The 19,023-nt window shown below is 42.3% G+C and overlaps 1 protein-coding gene across 1 annotated transcript in view; it reads right to left on the bottom strand.

Moving 5' to 3' along the window:
- Positions 1-18: 18 nt before the first annotated feature.
- Positions 19-19,023, bottom strand: part of LOC116395434 (neuronal migration protein doublecortin) — a 25,302-nt gene continuing 6,297 nt past the window's right edge. The window contains exons 3-7 of the mRNA XM_031869331.1: positions 17,389-17,729; positions 8,171-8,273; positions 5,505-5,594; positions 2,951-3,018; positions 19-2,856 (exon numbers count right to left, since the gene is read on the bottom strand). Of these exons, the coding sequence (XP_031725191.1) occupies positions 2,800-2,856; positions 2,951-3,018; positions 5,505-5,594; positions 8,171-8,273; positions 17,389-17,729 (659 nt within the window). The 3' untranslated portion in view covers positions 19-2,799. The remainder of the gene's footprint in view (positions 2,857-2,950; positions 3,019-5,504; positions 5,595-8,170; positions 8,274-17,388; positions 17,730-19,023) is intronic.

Here is a 19,023-nt window from a genome sequence, read left to right as displayed (position 1 = left end):
GACTCAAGACCAGAGAGGTGAAATACAACCGTTTTAATTGCAAAAGGATACCGGTTAATACACTGAATGAACCACTGAAACAAGCCACTGTGACATTGCAAAATACCACTAAAAAGGACATTGTTAATTTCCAAGAAAAGCAAAAAGTCATTCATTCGATCAGAAAGGCATACATATGAAAGAGAACAGGAAGGGAGCGTATTTACACCACGATAAATTGTCCTGTAGCTCTACAAAACAAAGTGTGTTGGGAGGCCTCATCATTCACGACGTTTAAAAATGTTTTACAAACAGCTGTTAACAAAGATCAAGCCTTCGAAGTCCTATTTTATTTTTATCAAAAGACAGTAATCCTTAAAAAAAAAAAAAAAAAAAAAAAAAAAAAAAAGGCACCACTGTAGGCGATGAATTCACACCATCAGTCTTACATGGTGGAGGCAGGTTAACACAAGACAACCAACGTTTTATATGCTGTAGCGCTGTAATAAGCTGTAGAAAAATCAAGGAAAAAACAAACATTGTTAGCATGTAAGGTTATACAGAACTGTGTGACAACAATTGGGAGTTTTGTACAAAACGGTCTGTAAAGTGAGGTGCCCCTGCTGTTGGATTAGCGGATATTATTAGCCATTGTGCCGGCGTGACGTGACAGCTCTCCCTGCAGGAGAAAGATGTAGCTTTCAGCACCAGATCACTCCTACAACTTTCAGACTGTCACATCTTCACAATCGATTACCTGAATGGACATTTTTTTGTCTTAGTCTATTTCTCATTAGGCTATCGGGTATAAAAGGTTCCTACCGAAAAGAAACAAAATATTTTTAACTATTCTTGAATCCGAATGCATAGAATTTAAAGGATGCTACATGTGCAGCATGTTTTATTTGAATAAAAAAAAATGAATTGTCACGCGTTTAAATGCTGGAAAGTAGACCGTAAAGTGTCCGTTGCTGTGAGAAATAAGTAGCTCCCTGCTTTGTGCTTCAATGTCGTCCAATTTAGCGATTCTCAGGCTTGATTCCCTGCAAAGATCTGAGAAAACTCTTCTCAGTGGATTTGTAAGAAACACGACGCAAGTCGTGACGACAGAAAAGGAAATATGGCCGTAGAAAGTTGCACACAGAGGCTTGAAAAAAAAAAAGAAGAAGTACGAGTGTTAAGAGCTCATGTGAGCAACTAGAAAGAAATCCTAGACAAGTACCCTTGATATAAATTGATAAAACTTTATAAAAATTTTAAACCCACACAGATTTAGACAAACATCAAGTTTTCTGTATGAGAGAACTATGCCGAGCCATGCAAAATAGGAGAAACCCAACTACTGTTTAGCGCCCTGATAGAACTCTAATTACCCCAAATGAGCAGGATTTGTGATTTAATCTCAACGTTATTTTGATGCGTTAAAAGTAACATGCATAAATCTCCAGGTGTGCTTCCTCCAGCATATTTACTAACTAATAAAGTTACATATTTTCCCTTTTCTATAATTATTGGTCTAAAAATCATCATCATACTTAAAACATACTTTGGCTTTGACACCTTTATTTATTTATCTTTCAATTTCACATATTGTACTATTATACGTGACCACCTGGCATAAGGGGAATGATTTAGACGGCATACTTAATGTGTGAGCTTTGTTTTTTTTTTTGTTTTTTTAAAAAGGGCCCAATATTTTTTTCCTTTGGTTGTTTTTATGCACCATTTAAATCCTTCAAATCAGCTTCGTCTTAAGTTTCATAATCATTCATCAATATCATGCACTGCAGTTTGTGAAAATCTAAAACACAGATGGTGTATACCATGTATAGCCTACTGTCTAAGTAGAGGGTGAAAATAATGGAAACACCAACACAAAGACTTCACAGAGGGCTACGTGGGAAGCTTTTTCTTACAGAGTTATTTCCTTGTCCCAGATTAGACAAGATGAATGCCAATTACTGCCAACATAAGGATTTTGAGGCCTCCACTGTGGTTTAAAAGTGTCAATTTATAGATGGTTTTATAATCCTCTTGTTTATATATTCAGGTGGGAACATGAATTGAGGAGGCTTCTGATAATCCTCAGTCGGGAGCTGCATCCCACTCATCCTCACCCTCTGTGGTGGGACTTTGTTTTGTTGGATCTTCTTTTACTTTGACCATACCCTGTATCATGTTGAGCAAATGTTAGACGGACATCGTAGTGACGTTATGGAAGCAGAGCGTTATGATGGATAGCTATACACAGTATTTACAGCAGGTAAGAAAGACTATCAGGTTTAGCAGATTTCCTCTGACAAGGAGCCATTACCTTTCACACCTTAGACTGTAGGACAGGAGGACACAGAGGAACGTTACGAATACAAGTGATAAAAAAAGTTGAGTCAGCGCTGACTAACACCCCTAAAAATATCCATTTGCTGCTTGGAATTCTGTGACCGAAATATTAACGTAAAAGTGCATGCTTTAACAAAAATGGTTGAGACCAAAGTGAAATTTTTACACCGTGTAATCTGCTGGTCAGTGAACTGTGTGCCCCTTTTTGAGAAATAGCAGCTAACCTGCACATGGAAACGTACATCTGAACTGAACCGTTACGACGTGGTCGAAACTGATTTAATAAGAAATAAAAAGAAAAACTGGGTTTGTGTTATTCTCAAGCAGCAAATGGTGTCATAGCCCTGGAGGCTAAGGCCTTAAAAAGAGACAAAGAATGGTTCTCCTAGACAACAGGTGGCACTGTGAGTAAAAGTGGAAAACAGCAGAGGTATAAAAACTTCTGTGTTTCAGGCCAAAAAGGACGCAGGCTGCAGGAGTCTACATCGATTCGCCGAGGGAGTCCTCATCATCCAGAGATAAGGGCAAGTAGAGATCCTGCAAAATCACATGTGTAAATTCACTGTTAAGAGCAAAAAACGAAATAGACACAAAGATAGAGGGTTGAGGAGAGGGAGAGAGGAGAGGGTACCTTCTGCTTGTTGACGAGGACTGGACTGTTGGGGGTGGAGAGCTGGCTGCTGGAGCCCGTCCCGTTGGCTGAGAGAGCCCACAAAGAGGAGAGGGATGAAGGAGAAAAAAAAAAAAAAAAAAAAGAAGAGGTAAACAGTAGTGTAGATGAAGAGAGGCCTGAACTTCTTTTTCTTGGCTCTGGAGGAAAGTCATTCCTGAACTGTGGCCTCATTTGGCTTCAGCGTACGGGGGACGCTGGCGGTCCAGGTCTAGGTGGCCGACGAGCTCCGTGTTTGTTAGACGGCATTTTATTCACTCACTCTGCGTCCTGCCACGTTGCTAGGAGTCCCTCAGTGTGGAACATTGTGTTTATATCTATGAGCAGAGCGATTGGATGTAGTTGTGTGTGTTAAGTGCTTTAAAAGAGTTTTTGTTTTTGAAGAGATGAAAAGAATTGTGAAGTCTATGAGCCAGATGGCCGGTGTAAATTTGAGCCAATGAGTGTTGAAAGAACGCTTCATTGTTAACCAACTTAATGCCACTACCTCAGCCAGATTTACAAATGTGGACTTTACAAGCCATTTAAACACTTTAAAAAGGACAAACCTGAAATCACAAGTCCTATTATCTTGGAATCTTAAAACCTGTATATCTAAACATGAACAGCTCTCCCACTTAATACCGAACAGAGAGTGCAGCTGTTTCATTTAGAAACCAAACATTCAGCTGCAGCAATGAGAGAGTAACCTTTTCTCTATATACAGCAACGTTGACCACATTGTCCAGGTTTTGCCTCCAGATTTCTACATTTAGACTTATTCTTCCCCTGTAGAAAACTCATTCCAGTGAAGGGAAGGGTTTAATTGAAGATTACTTTGTTTCATTGAAGGCTTCCATCACAGGACCATGACAAACACACCTTCAATGTATTTAACTCATTAAACCCAGTGCACCCTAATACACACAGTTTTTTTTTTAGATGTCAGAGGTTGAAGAAAGTGCAGGTAAGAAGGTACGGCACATTCAAATAATATATGACATTCATACTGAAAAGTAACCTTCCACACCCCATAAAAAGGAAAAGAGAATAAATCATTTGTTTCCATGTCTCATGAGTAGTAATCCAGGTTAACAAACGCAAGTCACAGACGCTTCATCTGTCACGACCCTATTCTCGCCCTGCTGACCTCTCAGGTATCACAGAGGTGATGAACGCTCAACAGTTTACTGCCTCCCCAGCATGTTGGCCAACCATCTGCTGTTTTAGAGGCCGGTCAGCCCCATCAGTAATCAATAAAATATTCAAGACCGCTGGAGGACTGAGGAGCCCCGCAGTGCTGGAGACGACCAACCCCCCCACTTATGGTGTAAAGTGGCGAGAAACAATAACTGTGGAATATCTGCTGCCACCAACTCTGAACATCAACGCTCTGCATTTATCCTCCAGGGGATGTAGTAACTCACCTGCTGTGTCTGTCACACTGTTTGAGAGACACCGTCACACTGCTCATACTTTAAGAACACGTGAAACCTCTATGTGGGTGTGCCATCATGGTGCAAAGCGATAACTAGTGGGAGAACTAATGCAGTTTTTAAAATTAAAAATCCAGCTCATGCATAACTTCAACCAGTTATGTGAAACATGAGTTTCTCTTTTCTCCAGTGTTCATAGTTTAGGTGAAAGCTGTGGAAGAAAACTGCTTTTTTTTCCCCCCCTCATGTCTGAACCCAATCAGATTTCTTGGCACCAACCAGCTGAAGGTGCAGCTACATGAACTCAGACAGCATTGTAACAAAGAGGTACAGCACTTCTTTCCGGTGTTAAAAGCTGTCGTTCACATAAAGGATTCAAGCTCGAGCAGGCACCAGTGTCTATTATGTTCTACTGCCTCCTGGATATTATCAAATGTTAAAATGGCTGATTGTCAAACAAACAGCTGAAAGCTGTTTACACTGCCTTTGTTTACTTTTCATGTTTTATTCATGTTTTATTCATGTGTTTTTTTTTAAGGAAACTGCAAGCGCAACATTATTCTAAATCTAATCAGATAGCCTCAGTGACTAAAAGGCTGGGTTTTTATTGTTCCACTGCTCCAGCATTAGAGGGTTTCAGGAGGTGTTGTAGTGAGATTAAGGAGCTGATGTTTGGACCCCCCCAGTAACAACAGTCCGACTCCAGAAAACAGAGAGAGGAACCAGGATTTTAACTCCTCCTCTGCCCAGTCGTCTACAACAAAATGAAGATTATAGGCGAAAAAAATAAATCATTAGCATCGCTGCAATTTGCTCATTGGAAGCAAGCTTGATTGGGATTCATACCCTATTGATCCTAAAGGAGAACTCCTTCCTCATGTTAACCATCCTAACAGGGTAAGGTCAACGGTCGAGGTCTGCAAACAGGCACAGAGAGCTGCTCATTTTTATGTACGAGTTCTTTCTACAGCAACAGAAAAGGCCTAGTTGTATATTCAAACAGCTGTCTTTGTTTTGTAGAAGAAGAAGATGAGGTCAATGTCTGCTGTACTTTAAAACCAGGAAGCACTGCAGTGTGGGTGAGGTAATAACAGGCTCACTTGATTCAGCAGGAGACTTCATGCGCCTGATCGGACCAGGACTCTTAATTGAACCATGTTGAACTTTGGCTCCCTTCATCACCCTGCATTCTGTGGAAAGAAGCGCAAAGACAGTTAGAAAACATCACATCTCCCCAAATTAAAAGAGTGAACTGCATGTGTTCCTGTTTGGTGGTGAAGTTCTGTCTAAAATCCGAGTTTAAGCTCTACCTAGATACCACATGGCTAAATAATACTAGAGGTGAGTGTTTTTATAATTTGTATTAACAGACCTTTCAAATCATGGTTCTGACTGTGGTGCCAACTTGATAATGTGAAATGGGTAAATTAATTATTTTGTGTACAAGCATGATAAGGAGGCGGAAAATAAGCGGGACTAAAGTGGAGAAGCATAAAATACAACAAACGTGAAGAATCCACTTTCTGCAGACTGTCTCTTGTCAAGACAAAGGCTTTTAAAATGGTCAATGAGGGCCACATTGTGCACAGATGTGTCAACAAGAATGGATTATTTTGATTGTTGAACGTGCTGAAGCAAGACAATCAGCAGCAGCTTGGTAGACTTTAATTATAAATCAAACCTCAACACCGACCAAAATGTGTCTACTATGTTGGCACTGATCAACGAAAAGTGGTATTGGCATCTACTATGGCATCATAGTTTACGATGATATACAGCATATAATAACAAACTGGCTTTTTCTATTGGTTGTATTTAGGTAAAGTCAAAGTTTGACTGCTTGTGTTTAGACAACATTTAATATTTGAGAAATGTTGCTTCCTTTGTGAAACGGGACATTATACTTAAAGTTAAGTATTTTGGTGATGATATCTTACTGGAAATGGTACTGAACAATTCCCAACCATCACTGTGAATGGTTTGATTGCCATCTTTGTAGTTCTGAGTTTTATTGGCTATTATTCAAGAGTGTTGCTTATGAATTCATGCACACAACAATGAGTGCATACATTTCTACATGATTTGTATAAACAGAGTATTCTGGGTCACTGTATAAAATCAGGGAAGACAGACTCCAGACATGGCTACTCCTCCCTCTGCATCCCCCCCCCCCCCTCCTGTTTGTACTGTCAGGCTCTCTCTTTCCTCCCCCCTCCCTGCTCTCTTCCACTTTTGATGCTAATTATACTCTGTCCTCCCTCCGTCTCCGGGGATCGCACCACGTCTGTCTTCTCTCTCCTAACCTTCACACACCGGCGGATACAGATGCACATTCGCGCGCCGTTGTTTGCAAGGTGTGCCACCGAGCCGCTGACAATGCTTCAGACTGGCAGCTTGTCTCGTCTACTCGGTGGTCTCTAAATATCCCAGAGTCTACCTGCGCAGGGTCCCTCTCAGCTTCAACTGACGTTGTTGCTGCATAAACAAGAGCTGCAGGTACGCACGTCCTCCTCTGTCTGCACGTCCATCACAGGCTTCAACTTAACATAAGGAGGGTGAAAAATAACCACAAGGGATTTAAATCTATTTAGGTAATACTGCCAAAACAAGCTTAAAAGCTGCGTCAGTAGAAGAAAGGGGAAAAAAAATACATTTGAAGGCATGCATGTCTCCGGCTTTTGCATATCTCAAACATATATTGAAAACGCATCAAAAGAAATTCATCATTTCATCGTTGTTGGGAGAGTCACCTCACAAAACGTCAGGATTTAACCATAAAATCATCATCCAGAGTGATCATCAGTGTGTCCTAATGTAATGTACCACAGACACGGCTCTCTCCTCTACTCAGGGATGTCTGGATGCTCCAGACTCTCAGCCATTTTATCTAGTATTGCCCCAAGGTTATTATAGACTAAATGAAACAATATAGGTTTGGTTCCATTGGGGGACTGGGAGGGGTATTCTGAAAGGAAAGAACCTAGATCATTATAAATGTACTGGCATCTCCACTCTACCAAGACAAGGAACTGGGGGGGAAGAGACTGGATGAAGGGAAGCATAATGACAAATCAGCTCTGTATCAGCGCTTTTAAGATTAAAAGACATTTAGAAGACACTGAACGATTCGAGGAGGGGACATTAGGTGGAAGTTGTTAAAATTAGGTTTTTCCAGGTCTGAGGGGAGCAGAGAGACTCTGTGAGAGGATTGGTTTTTACATTTTCTCTGAGTGACTTCTCAGCAGTATCAGCACCAAAAGATCAGCTGGCCTAAACCCGTCACCGGACAGATTAATGTCTCTTCTTCTCCTCTACCTTTTTTTTTTTTCTTAACCCTTCTGCTGGCTGCAGATAACAGACTCCTCTCCTTCTCGGACTCCCTCTCACATAAATCATTTTTCTCCTCACTTCAAACAAGCACACAGCTTTGTACGTGAATGAACATCTTTTACAGAAAAAAAAAAAAAAAAAATCCATTATGATAAGTCAAAAGAGCCCCTGATGGTACACTGATCTATGTGGACATTTTCATTTGACACAATTCATTTTAGGGGCTCAAATGCATGATTGGATTTGCCGTGCAACATTTCAAGAACCTTCTCACAGCTTTTAATGTTTTACCGTCTTTTTGTCGATATCGCCGCATGGTTATTACAAAGCTCACACCGTGTGTTTATCATGGGTTTTCACAAAGCTGGTAAACCGTTCAGCGCCATGTCCGACTATGCCTAAGATGTAAAATACAGACTAATGCCGTCACGCTCACCGTTCACATCCAGAGAGAAGTCGTCCTGGGCGTAGCGGAATTTCTCTGGTCCACATGCAATGAAGACATCGTCCTCTCCAAAGAAATCTTGAAGGCAGGTGACCTGTGAAGCCAGAAGACAGAAAACGTGAGACCCTTAATAATCTGGCATCATCATCATCGTTTAGTGTAGCTCTAAGTGTACTTACAGCAGTGCTTTGAGCTAAAGGCTAACACCACCATGCTAACATGCCTATGCTGTTATTATTCATAATTTAATAAAGTGCATTTGAATGATAAATTTAAAAATGTAATCCATACAGGTATTTCCAGCATGATGAAGCATTGCTAACAGCTGTAGAGAAGAAGCCCCATGGACGATGTGTACTAAAATGTTGATTACATTCCATTAATAATAAAAAAAAACGATGAACTCTGTAAACACACAGCCGTATGTGGATTAATTCACTGAGTAAAGTCTTCAGTGTCTGCCAGTCAAAGGATTTAGAGAGCTAACCCACCTCTGTGTTCACTTGTCATGTTAACATGCCTTTAGCTACAGTAGCTGCATGTAACAAAACACAAAAGGCACAAAAAAGACCAAACAGAGAGTATAATGTTACACCTTTGCCGTAATGTTCAAATGATTCAACTTCCTTCCCCCAGGGTCTTTTTTCACTCTATAGCAGCTGCTGACACAATATGGCCAGAGAGGCCAGATGTCTTTGGGCCACACCTTCTCCTCTCCATTATACAGGCCCCGTTACCAGCTCAGGCACGCCTACTACAGCCATTCAAGTCAAAAAGCTGCGTTTCCCCTTGCTTGTTTTTTTTTCCTGGTGGAGATGAGATTCATTACAAAGCATCTCCGCCTCATTTCCAGTTCAGCTGTCAACACCAGTCGCCATTTGTTATTTCTCGCTGGAATTATTGGATCAAGACAAATTAACTAATTGAATTGAACTACGTGACTCGCCGTCTTTACTCACAGGGCTACTTTTTCTAAAAACACATGACTCTCACTGACTCGAGACTCTCTTGCTGGTCTCTCTGATGAAGTCCATGACCAGAGAGACTATAGTACCCCGTGTTGGGACGGTCGCCAGGATAGTCCGGATGCATCATGGTTTCCTTTGTGGTACACATGCAAACTATGAGCTGCAGATAAATTGGGAACACCCCACCCCAGCAGCTGCCATGTTGATTCTCTGTCCTGCTAGACAAGCTAAATGTGTGTGGTGGTGACTTGCAGGCGAGGCATCCAACAGCTGTACCTCTCTCTCTCTCTGTGCCCCACAAGATTCCCTGGATACAGGCCTGAAAGATCCCTGCAGTGGTACAGAGATGGTGCTTTGACTCCAGGGATCAAGATCTAATTGGTTTTCAAGCCTAAATTTAAAAGGCTGCAAATGTTAGTCTTCTTCCGTGCTCATTATCAAGAGATTAGATAGAAGTTACTTTCATTAGGTTAAACGGTTTTGTGGCAGGAGTGGACCCGACGGTGAATCATAAGCATTAAAAGGAAGTGCTCTTTTTTCCCCCCCACAAGGCCAGCGGGTGGAGGAGAGGAGAGGCTAGTCTATGTTTTAATAGCTTTAAGAACAGAGCTGATTAAAGGGATAAAGTGTTTATCCAACAGACTGCTACCTTAATCTCCTTTAACAGAATCTCCATTTGGAATGAGGACTCTAGTCTTCTCTTGTGGTTTCTGACTGGCAGCCCCACCTGAGATGAGATCCAATAGAAATCCCACAAAACAAAGATGCTGCATGTTGTGTTTCGTATTTTTGCAAAGGGAACTTTTACAAAGAAACATTGAGAAGCAGGGTGACCAGGGTGCAAACATAGCATGCTCTAAGATAACATGCGTTTCAGAAAGCATTAAGACTCCGTATCAAAAAACATTGAATCCTTCTAAGCAATCCCACTAATCCTATTCCCTATAATGATCACTTAAGATCCACATTATCTGTACAGTTACAGTGCAGATCTTTAACCGGTGCTCCTTGAATCATTAAGCTCACAAATAATGAATGTACAGTGTGTAGCCAATGTCCCTCAGACACTCACCAAAACCTGGCCTGCATGTGCACAACCGACTGACTAAACCGCATCATCAGGCATTTGAGTCTCCTCTCACACGGGATGCCCATCATGGGTCAACTGTCGCAGCGAATTTTGGCCCGACAGATCTGCCTACAGTTGCTAGAACTGTTGTGTGGGGGGAAAACAGCTCTGCTTTGCATGTGATCAGATCAAGTGTAAAATGTCAGCGTCCCTTTGAAACATGGCTGCAGTGAGGAAAGGGCAGGCCGTCTCGGGGACATTCGGATACAGGTTAAGAAGCATCTGCTCTGCGGAAAAGGACAATATGAGAAGAAATGATGCCATCAGGTTCTCAAAAAACCCTGCCATATTGCAGATTTACATATTGCACATGCAATCCACACATCAGTCGCTGTGTATATCTTATATAAAGAAACATTTGTTTGTTTATTAGAGCAAGGCCGGTGGGGTTTTCTGTAAAACTGGCTCCTTCCAGAATGCAGGTGCCCCTCACCCTCAGTCCCACCAAGCCCTTCCCTAATCTCTGCCTCACCAGCTGTCCGGACCGCATGACCCCTTAAAAACCACCAACAGCTATGCAGGGATCCACCAACTACAACAACTGAATTATTCAGGGTTCCTTTGGCCCGACTCTGGCTGACCGTCCAGACATTTCATTAGGTCGCAGCAGTCGCGCGCTGTGATTGTTAACTTCCCGGTGGAAAGTGAGAGGGCCACAAGTTATTGTAGTTTCTGTAGTTTCTCCTTGCGGTGCTCAATGGACAGTTTTTCCAATTCAGCATTTGTTCTACGAAACAGATAACGTTTGGGATTTACGTCAGATGTTTCACCTTTTATAGGAATCATTCATCAAACCACGAGGTAACAAGCTACAGTGACATTGACCACATCAACTCTGAAGTCAATCTAATAAATTAACCAAATACCAATTTTATCCAGCATCAATAAACATTAACGCACGTTGTGAAGCGAATAACATATCGCCCTCCTCTGCTTGCAGAGAGGCAATATTTCACTATAGATGGGAAACGCCATGGCGACAATATGTGTAATAAAACAACAGTCATAATCTGGGCAGGGCAGAGCCTCGGTTTTCTGTCAAATATATGGTAAGATGTATATATTCTGTTAAGGCCAGCATTCCCCATGTAACTCAAACTGAACCTAAATCAATGCCAGACTGTTAAACCACTTGGTCTGCGCAACAAATGAAATATCTCAGGTCAGTAATCAAACCGCAGTTCCTTGCAACAGCTTGTGTGTGTGAAGCTGCAGGAAACATCCTCAAACAAAGCTCCTGCATCCTTTGTCTTGTGCAAGCAGCTGCTCGTCTTTGACTTCAGCAGCACAGTCAGAGCCAATGATGAATGAACAACAGATATTCAACAGATACTGGACCAGGAGAATCCTCAGACTCCACACAGTCATGTCAATTGATCTATATGCAGAAGGAAAGCCATTTGTGATGTTGCATTACTCCGTTTTGACTCTAATCAGCACGTATATTATGAACACAAAGGCGTACCACCCACGCTAAAGAGGCAGCAAACGGTCAGCGAGTAAAGTCAAACACTGAAAACTGATTATACTGATCTGCTGTGCTCTGACAGACACCAGAGAGGCTTCATCTCAGATCGGTGTGTGTGTCCCTTCGCCTCCTTACAAGTCAGCTGAAAATAAAACAAATCTTGAGATTCAGACAGTGGCTTTGCAAGGGATCACTGATCTACTGTGTATTCTTTATGTTAGCAGAGGAGAGGACTGTGATGGTGTAAGGTTGAGGGCAAAGCACGCACCTAAAGACAAAAATACAAATCTCAGCTTTACTGAGACATGCAAAAGAAAAATGAAATAAAAAAGAAAGGCTGAAAAAGAGCCAGTAAGACCTTGCTTTTCAAACCCATGGGTAAACTCCCACACCAACTCCTTCACTGTAGGCACACAGACCTGATCAATATCAGTGCCTCTGCACCAAGTGGAATATTCCTCCAAAATACACGCAGCGTCTCCATTTTGTCCATTTCAGCAGACGGTTTCACAGCTTGTCTGCTTTTGTAGCAACAGCTCAGTTTATGGATATAATTATGGGGGGGAAAAGTGGATCAAAAACATAAAGACAGCCTCTATTTGAGCAGTGATTTGTCCCGCTCTAACGATGATCGTTGCCTTCCTGACCCGTCTGTGACCTTGGTGCACTGGTACAGTGTCTGGGTGCTACTGTAGGTGCTCCGGATGCATTTGGAGCGCAGATGCGCCCGTTAGGCAGCGGTAACTGCACAGTCATGGGGAGCAGCTGGTGCATGCTGTTGTTTTAACACCACCCCTCCACAACCCCCGAGGAAGCAGGCTTTTCCATTTGGCTGACTGATGTGGCCTGAGCATTATTAAATTGTGCTTCCTTTTCTGCCACGCAGGTCATGCTCACTTGTTGATGTGGTCCTCGTGCAGGAAAAAGGGGGGAGGGGGAAATCAGGCACAGAGGACGCATGCAGGCTACCAAGCCAGCTCGGCATGCTTCATCATGGCGACCACGCCCCTCTGTCAGCCCGATTGTCTGCTTCGCGCGCGTGCGCGTGTGTGTGCGCGTGTGTGTGTGTGTGTGTGTGTAATGTGACTGCAGTGAGCTGTGCTGATGGGCGAGCAGGTAAATCCGCGATGTAAAGAGCACACTCAGCGTATTACAGCCATTGTCACAAACCGAATCCATCACAGCAGAGCTTATTGCCATGACAACTGCTCCTGCAGCATGGCAAAGAGCAGGCAGACTGCGAGAGCGCTGATAACCGAGGGAAAGCAGGCTTTTCTTCCCCATTACTGGATTTATTTTAGACATTAAGAAGCCCCCTAAACCCATCGCAGTGTACATTTCCTATTCAGTGAATAATTTCTTACCGTCAGTTGTTAACTTTTAAAAAGAAAATTGGAATCTTTTGTTCTCCGACAATAACGGTGTGACCTTGTGCCTAAAGCGTGCCCGAAGCATCCATTTCCTTTCCTGTGCGGCTCTTTGTTGATACATCGATTTAAAAGACTTAAATGCAAAGCACATTTCTAAGCCGGGTCAGAATAATGAGCCTTCTGCAATGCTGCCGAATCGCACTGCAACCCAGTGAACCGTAAACATATTTCACAGATTACATTTGGCATCTATCAGATGCAAAACCCGGCCAAAGTGCATTTCAGACGAACATGCACAGGATCTTAAATGCAAATCAGAACTATTCTCTTATGCAGACACCTCCATCAAAAAGGGAATGAATACAAAATGGCTGCCAGCAATTAAATAAACCCTCTGATTTAATGTAGCCTGTAGAAGCAGCGAGGGCAAATCAAGACAAGTATTTTTCTTTTTAGGCATAGGGAATTAGTATTGCCCATCAGTGAAAATAAAATGATACTAGTTTGCACCGAGAATGGAAAAATGACTCCTGAATCCATCGGCCCCACCCTTCCTGATTGAAGTGAAAAGCACCAGCTTTTGAGGGGAAAATGGGAGTCATTTTGTTCACAACGCCGACAAAGAGGAGGAGGGCAGGCTGTCTTTAGAGTCTGCACAGCACTAAAAAGGGAAGAAGAGGAAGATCAAGAGTGAAAAGCAGGCATTTAAAAAAGATGCTCTAAAATCCTAAATCACCCTTTTCATCTCGGCCACAAACTGTTCCTTTACAACTCCACATGCAAACACGATGGAGTCCACTGTGCCTCCAATTCAAACCCCGTGATGGAACAACAACATGCCATGTGAGGCCTGCATTGATGGTAAACTCTCACACTACACTACAGGATGTGGTATCTGACAGACCGGTCCACACCAGCTGGGCTCTCTTTGTGCCTGGGATGTGGTCTCCTAGCAACCGGTCCCAGCAGCTATCGCAATGGAATGGGAAGAGGAGGAATCGGCGCAGAGTCGGGGAGGGGCGGGCACTGCATCAATATCGCTTCCACCATATCACCTCCACCAACAGAGCAGCTGCAGTGTGCCTCTGCACACAAAGACGCCGCAATAATGTGCGCTGCAGCGTCTCTCACATTTCGCTGCATTGCAACGAAACTGGCACGAGTCCAAGATGAGTGGACACCAATCACGACATAATTCATCTTTATCTAGAGCGAAGACAAGTTAATCGATATATACTCGTGGTTGAAACAGCTACCATATGGTGGCTGTTACATTCATTTTTGTGGGAACATATTAAAAATGCATGGAGAAAAATGCACAGCAAGAAGAACCAATCCTAACCACAGCCCAACCACAAAGACAAAAACACTGGAATATAAGAAGAAAAGTCGTATTCCATAAGCTGGTTACAACATTTGAACATCTAAGCATGTGTGTCTGTAGGAAAAACAGTTGGAGACCTGGGGCAGCCAGACTGCACCCCAAGGAGAGGGCATTAAAAATCAAATTCCCCCATCTATCATTTCAGCGCACCTCCCCTCCTCCAAGACACATGTGATTCCAGCCGTAGTAATACAGAGGACAAGACACAAAGAAGTGCAACACCTAAAAAAGGACCTCAGCTCGATCCCCAGTCCATCTGTAATGAATAATACAGGGAAAAGGTCCCCACAGGAGAATTAGTGAACATTTAACCATATCAAAGAGAGGACTGAGGAGCAGATGTTCGTCTCCACACACAGACACACATTTTACCACATCCCCGCCCCTGTTAATTAACTGCAACTCACAATAGTCTGGAAAGCAAAGGTATTTGATCTGTGCAGTGAGTAACAGGTGTGCGTTAAGTTATTATCAAGAGATAAGATAGATCAATACCTGCGAGATACATTTTTATCATGGTGGTTGAATGTTATTGTAGTCGAAAGGTCACTCACTAATGCACAGAAAATTATTTACGAACAAATTTTTATGCTGCGCCCCATTTGTTGGACCTAAACCGCTCGCACATATATACACACACACATTGTATTTAGTACTTTATAAAGTAACACACATGTTGATATAAGTGATATATTAGCTGGTCCATCTCACAGACCTTTCCACAGCCTTCTAGGTGGCTGACCCTGCTGCTCCAATAACAACTATGAATAAAACATCACGTCCTTTTACCTTAGCCAGTGTGTTGACAAAACAATAGTCTTCCCCCAGGGAGTGACTTTTAGGTAAAGTTAAAGCTTTTTGTGTGCTTCATATGGATCATTTGATTAGCTTTCGCCATTTTTGTGCTTTTGTTTCAGCCGAGATTAAAATCGTGTCCCATTGCGCATTACGTTCTCTGCTAATCTTCATGGTAAAACTTTATTGGAGGTACTAGCCTACACAAGAAATGAAGCACAGTTTAATTGTGACTGTTGCCAAGCCAACTATCTTAATTATCTCACAATATGCTCCTGAAAACACGAGGAAACATTTTTTTGCCTGCAAGCTGCAGCTTAACTGGTGCTACATACCATCTATGTTGGGAGAGCACACCTTAAAACCAGACAGAAGTCAGAAAGTCAAACAGAAAGTTATGACATCTGTAGAAAAATATATATTCTGCTGTTGAATTCAACAGGTAAGCAAATAAGGTAGCTAAACTAATACCAACTAGCTACCCAGGGATTCAGTTAGCTATAAACCAAACACATATTGCAACAGGATGTGGGTTTCAATATTTCCCATAAAATAATGAATGACTGTCTGATGTGCATCTTTCCCAGTTTAAATGTTAACTATTGCCAGTGTGTTAATAAGGTTGCAATGTTTCCTGGTGATAAAATCTAGCATTTATTCTAGATTGTTTTCATTCAGGTGACACTGCATTACCTTTAATCTCATAGGTTTGTGTATTTAATATGGTTCTGAAGTCAGTGCAAGTTTTAGCGGCCCACAGTCAGCCAGTGGAAACTAAACCGTTCTTCTCGTGGGGATTTGAGTGCCCTGATTTCTGTTTGGCTACAATGGCCAAATGATCCGTTAACTGAACACCAGAGAATAGTCGAGGTCGATAAAGACACTTTGGCATTTTTTTTTAAAGCAAAAGAAATGTCTGCGTTATGATCCTCATCCTCTCACAATGGGAACTCATGCCAAGAATCAAGATGTGTCGGTATCTCCGATAGAACTACTGTCTTGAAGTCCGTCTGATGACAGCAGGCTGATCATTGTCTTCCAAAAATGTTTTAGCCCCAAATGTGGATGCGTCTCAGCAACCAAACCAAAAAAAGAGCTATATTCTACCCGACATATGTCAAACATGAATTCTTTGTGCATGAAATATGCACAAGGAAAGAAAAGATTAATGATTCTGAGCTGTATGGAGTTCAGTTAAGAGCAAGGGTTATAAGCTGGAAGAGTAGGGTAAGTTTAAAATCCTCAGCGTCCTGGTTGATATTCGTTATTCACATGCTGAAGTAAAGGTTTTCCTAGAACCGTATTCTCACCATTTTACTAAAATACCAGCATTCACCATCCCAAAGAGAGTAACAATGGGGGCAGGATGATCAAACACAACACAACAGGGTTTGGCCCTTTGTACACGACCATGGTGGGTGGAAGACAGAACAGAAAGACTCATGGCCTAAAAACTAACTCCACAACAAAGGCTGGCGGACAGGTTACAGATGCCATGAACCACAAGACAGGAGAATATGTTGCATCAGACAAAAGTCAGAGTAAAGATTGCAGACAATGAAGGTCATTGTGTAAACGGGTTGTTCTCATGGACGCTCGAGGTTCTCATGGACCTGCCGTGTCACTGTTGACCGAAGGTAGGGGCGGACATTTTGAAAGTAGATGACTAAATAAATTCACTGAAGATGCAATTCAACTGTTTTTCATAACCAAATCATTTTGTGTCCTGCTTTCCCTTGATCCCGATACCTGGCTGGGTGTGGGTGGGTATATGAATGATCAACTGTTCTCACCCCGACCACAAATTTTCCTACCAGCTAGCAGAGAACTTTGCTTACATACTGAAGCACCTTTGTTCCATTATGTTCTAGATCAGAGGGCCCTATTGCGTATTATTCAAATGCAGACAAAAAAAAACAAAAACAAAAACAAAAAAAAGGCTTTTGTGTTTTGTGGCGGCTTGGTACATTTGGATTTTAGGGTTATTTAGAGGGTACGTTTTTCAAACTTTGGTTTGCAGCAGCACATGTGACCCACTGCCTTTCACCTGGAAGCATGTTGTAAGCCGGGCAATGGCTAAAAGCTTAAGACATACCTGCTTCCCATCAAGTGTGTAGATCTTCTTGACCACGCCACTTTCAAGTTTAATGGCCTCTGTGATGTCGGTGAGCACCTGCTCGAAGGAGTGTGCCGTTTTCTTATTGAGCAGGATGCGCACAGCCTTGCGTGGTTTCACGCCGCTGCGCATCACCGTCACCAGCTTGGGTCGAACAAAGTCCTTGCCCTCCCTGGCATCGGCGGCAGCTCTGGCAGCAAAGGCCTGCATGTTCTTCTGACTCGCCGAGGCCTTTACATTCACGGACCAGTTGGGGTTGACGTTCTTTGTGTAGTCGACCTTCTTGTAGATGTTCTCCGATGCACAAACATAGCTTTCCCCTGTGACGGCAGAAGAAAAATTGGGTTAGTGTGTTGTAACACACTCAGCTATTCCACTCAGACACCCGAGACTCCCAGAGGCGTTCGCTCAGAAACCTTTGAACCTGCAGGAACTAAATTGATCAGACATCAAGACCAGTGGAGGAATCTCTGGGCTTTCTAACAACGATCTAATGTCACAACAAAAATAATGTAATTTTATGAAAATATCACATACTGAAGATGGTGTCAATAAAAACTGTTCACAGGCAGGCCTCCAGTAACCAGATTGGTTCTGCAGAGACATGTTGCTATTGAGCTTTCAAAATGTTATTTCTTGATCCTTAGAGCTCCACAAACTAAATGCCAATCATCCCCATCGTAATTAAGGGAACGGCAGGAGTCTCTGGATTGGATGTCTGAACACAAAAACTACAGTATCTGGTTGGTTAGATTCAACTGGGATGATGTGGGAAGCATTTTGTAGTTTAAAGTCAATTTCAAAATCCTCTTGAGACGAGAAACAAACCGAGATTTCCCGTTAATGACTATTTAAGGGTATAAAAATTATTATGAACTAGCTCACACCTGCATGTCTTTGTCTGGTGTTAAAGAAAAAAAATTCAAGGTTCTGAGACCACAACACAGATTAATCCAACAATACCTGCTTCCTAGCACACACCAATAGTAACAGCAATACAGTAACTTCACCTTCTCTTCACTTGGTTAGACTTGAAAATTAACAACTATCCTTCCAGATGAAGCCTGTTGTGAAACTGACCGACTTCTTTGTTGGTCATTAGTCAGTCATCAAAAAGGTCCAAGAATTCTTTGAAATTACCATTTTTTGTTAAAAAAAAATATAAATCTGTCAATGACTTCAAATATTCTACAGCCTCATCACAAATGTCCTCTTTCTTAAATTGGCCGATTCTTCATTCAATCGTCTAAACAATCTTCCATTTTCGTCGCCATTTATCAACCTCCAGCCTTTACAGCAGACTGTGCCGTCCTTGCTCAGACAGGGAGAGAAGTTGAAGTAGAGGCAAAATGCAGAAGGGGGAAAGAGGCGGAGTTAATGAGGAATTTGGACAAAAGCAGAATCTAGCAGGCAACAATTAGGCCAAATGTGGAGAAATTACGACAAAGACAAAAGGCACAGAACTAGATTATACAGTGCAGAGATTGAGTAATTAATTATATCCCACAAGAGGAAGCACAATGAAATGCCCCACCACCACCCACAGTGCTTATTGTGCTGCCCCATCTTTACTGCACACACACACACACACACACACACACACACACACACACA

Source organism: Anarrhichthys ocellatus, unplaced genomic scaffold, assembly GCF_004355925.1.
Source record: "Anarrhichthys ocellatus isolate YVR2014 unplaced genomic scaffold, GSC_Weel_1.0 scaffold46, whole genome shotgun sequence".
NCBI classification, from domain to species: Eukaryota; Metazoa; Chordata; class Actinopteri; order Perciformes; family Anarhichadidae; genus Anarrhichthys; species Anarrhichthys ocellatus.
This window is presented reverse-complemented; position numbering and strand designations above follow the sequence as displayed.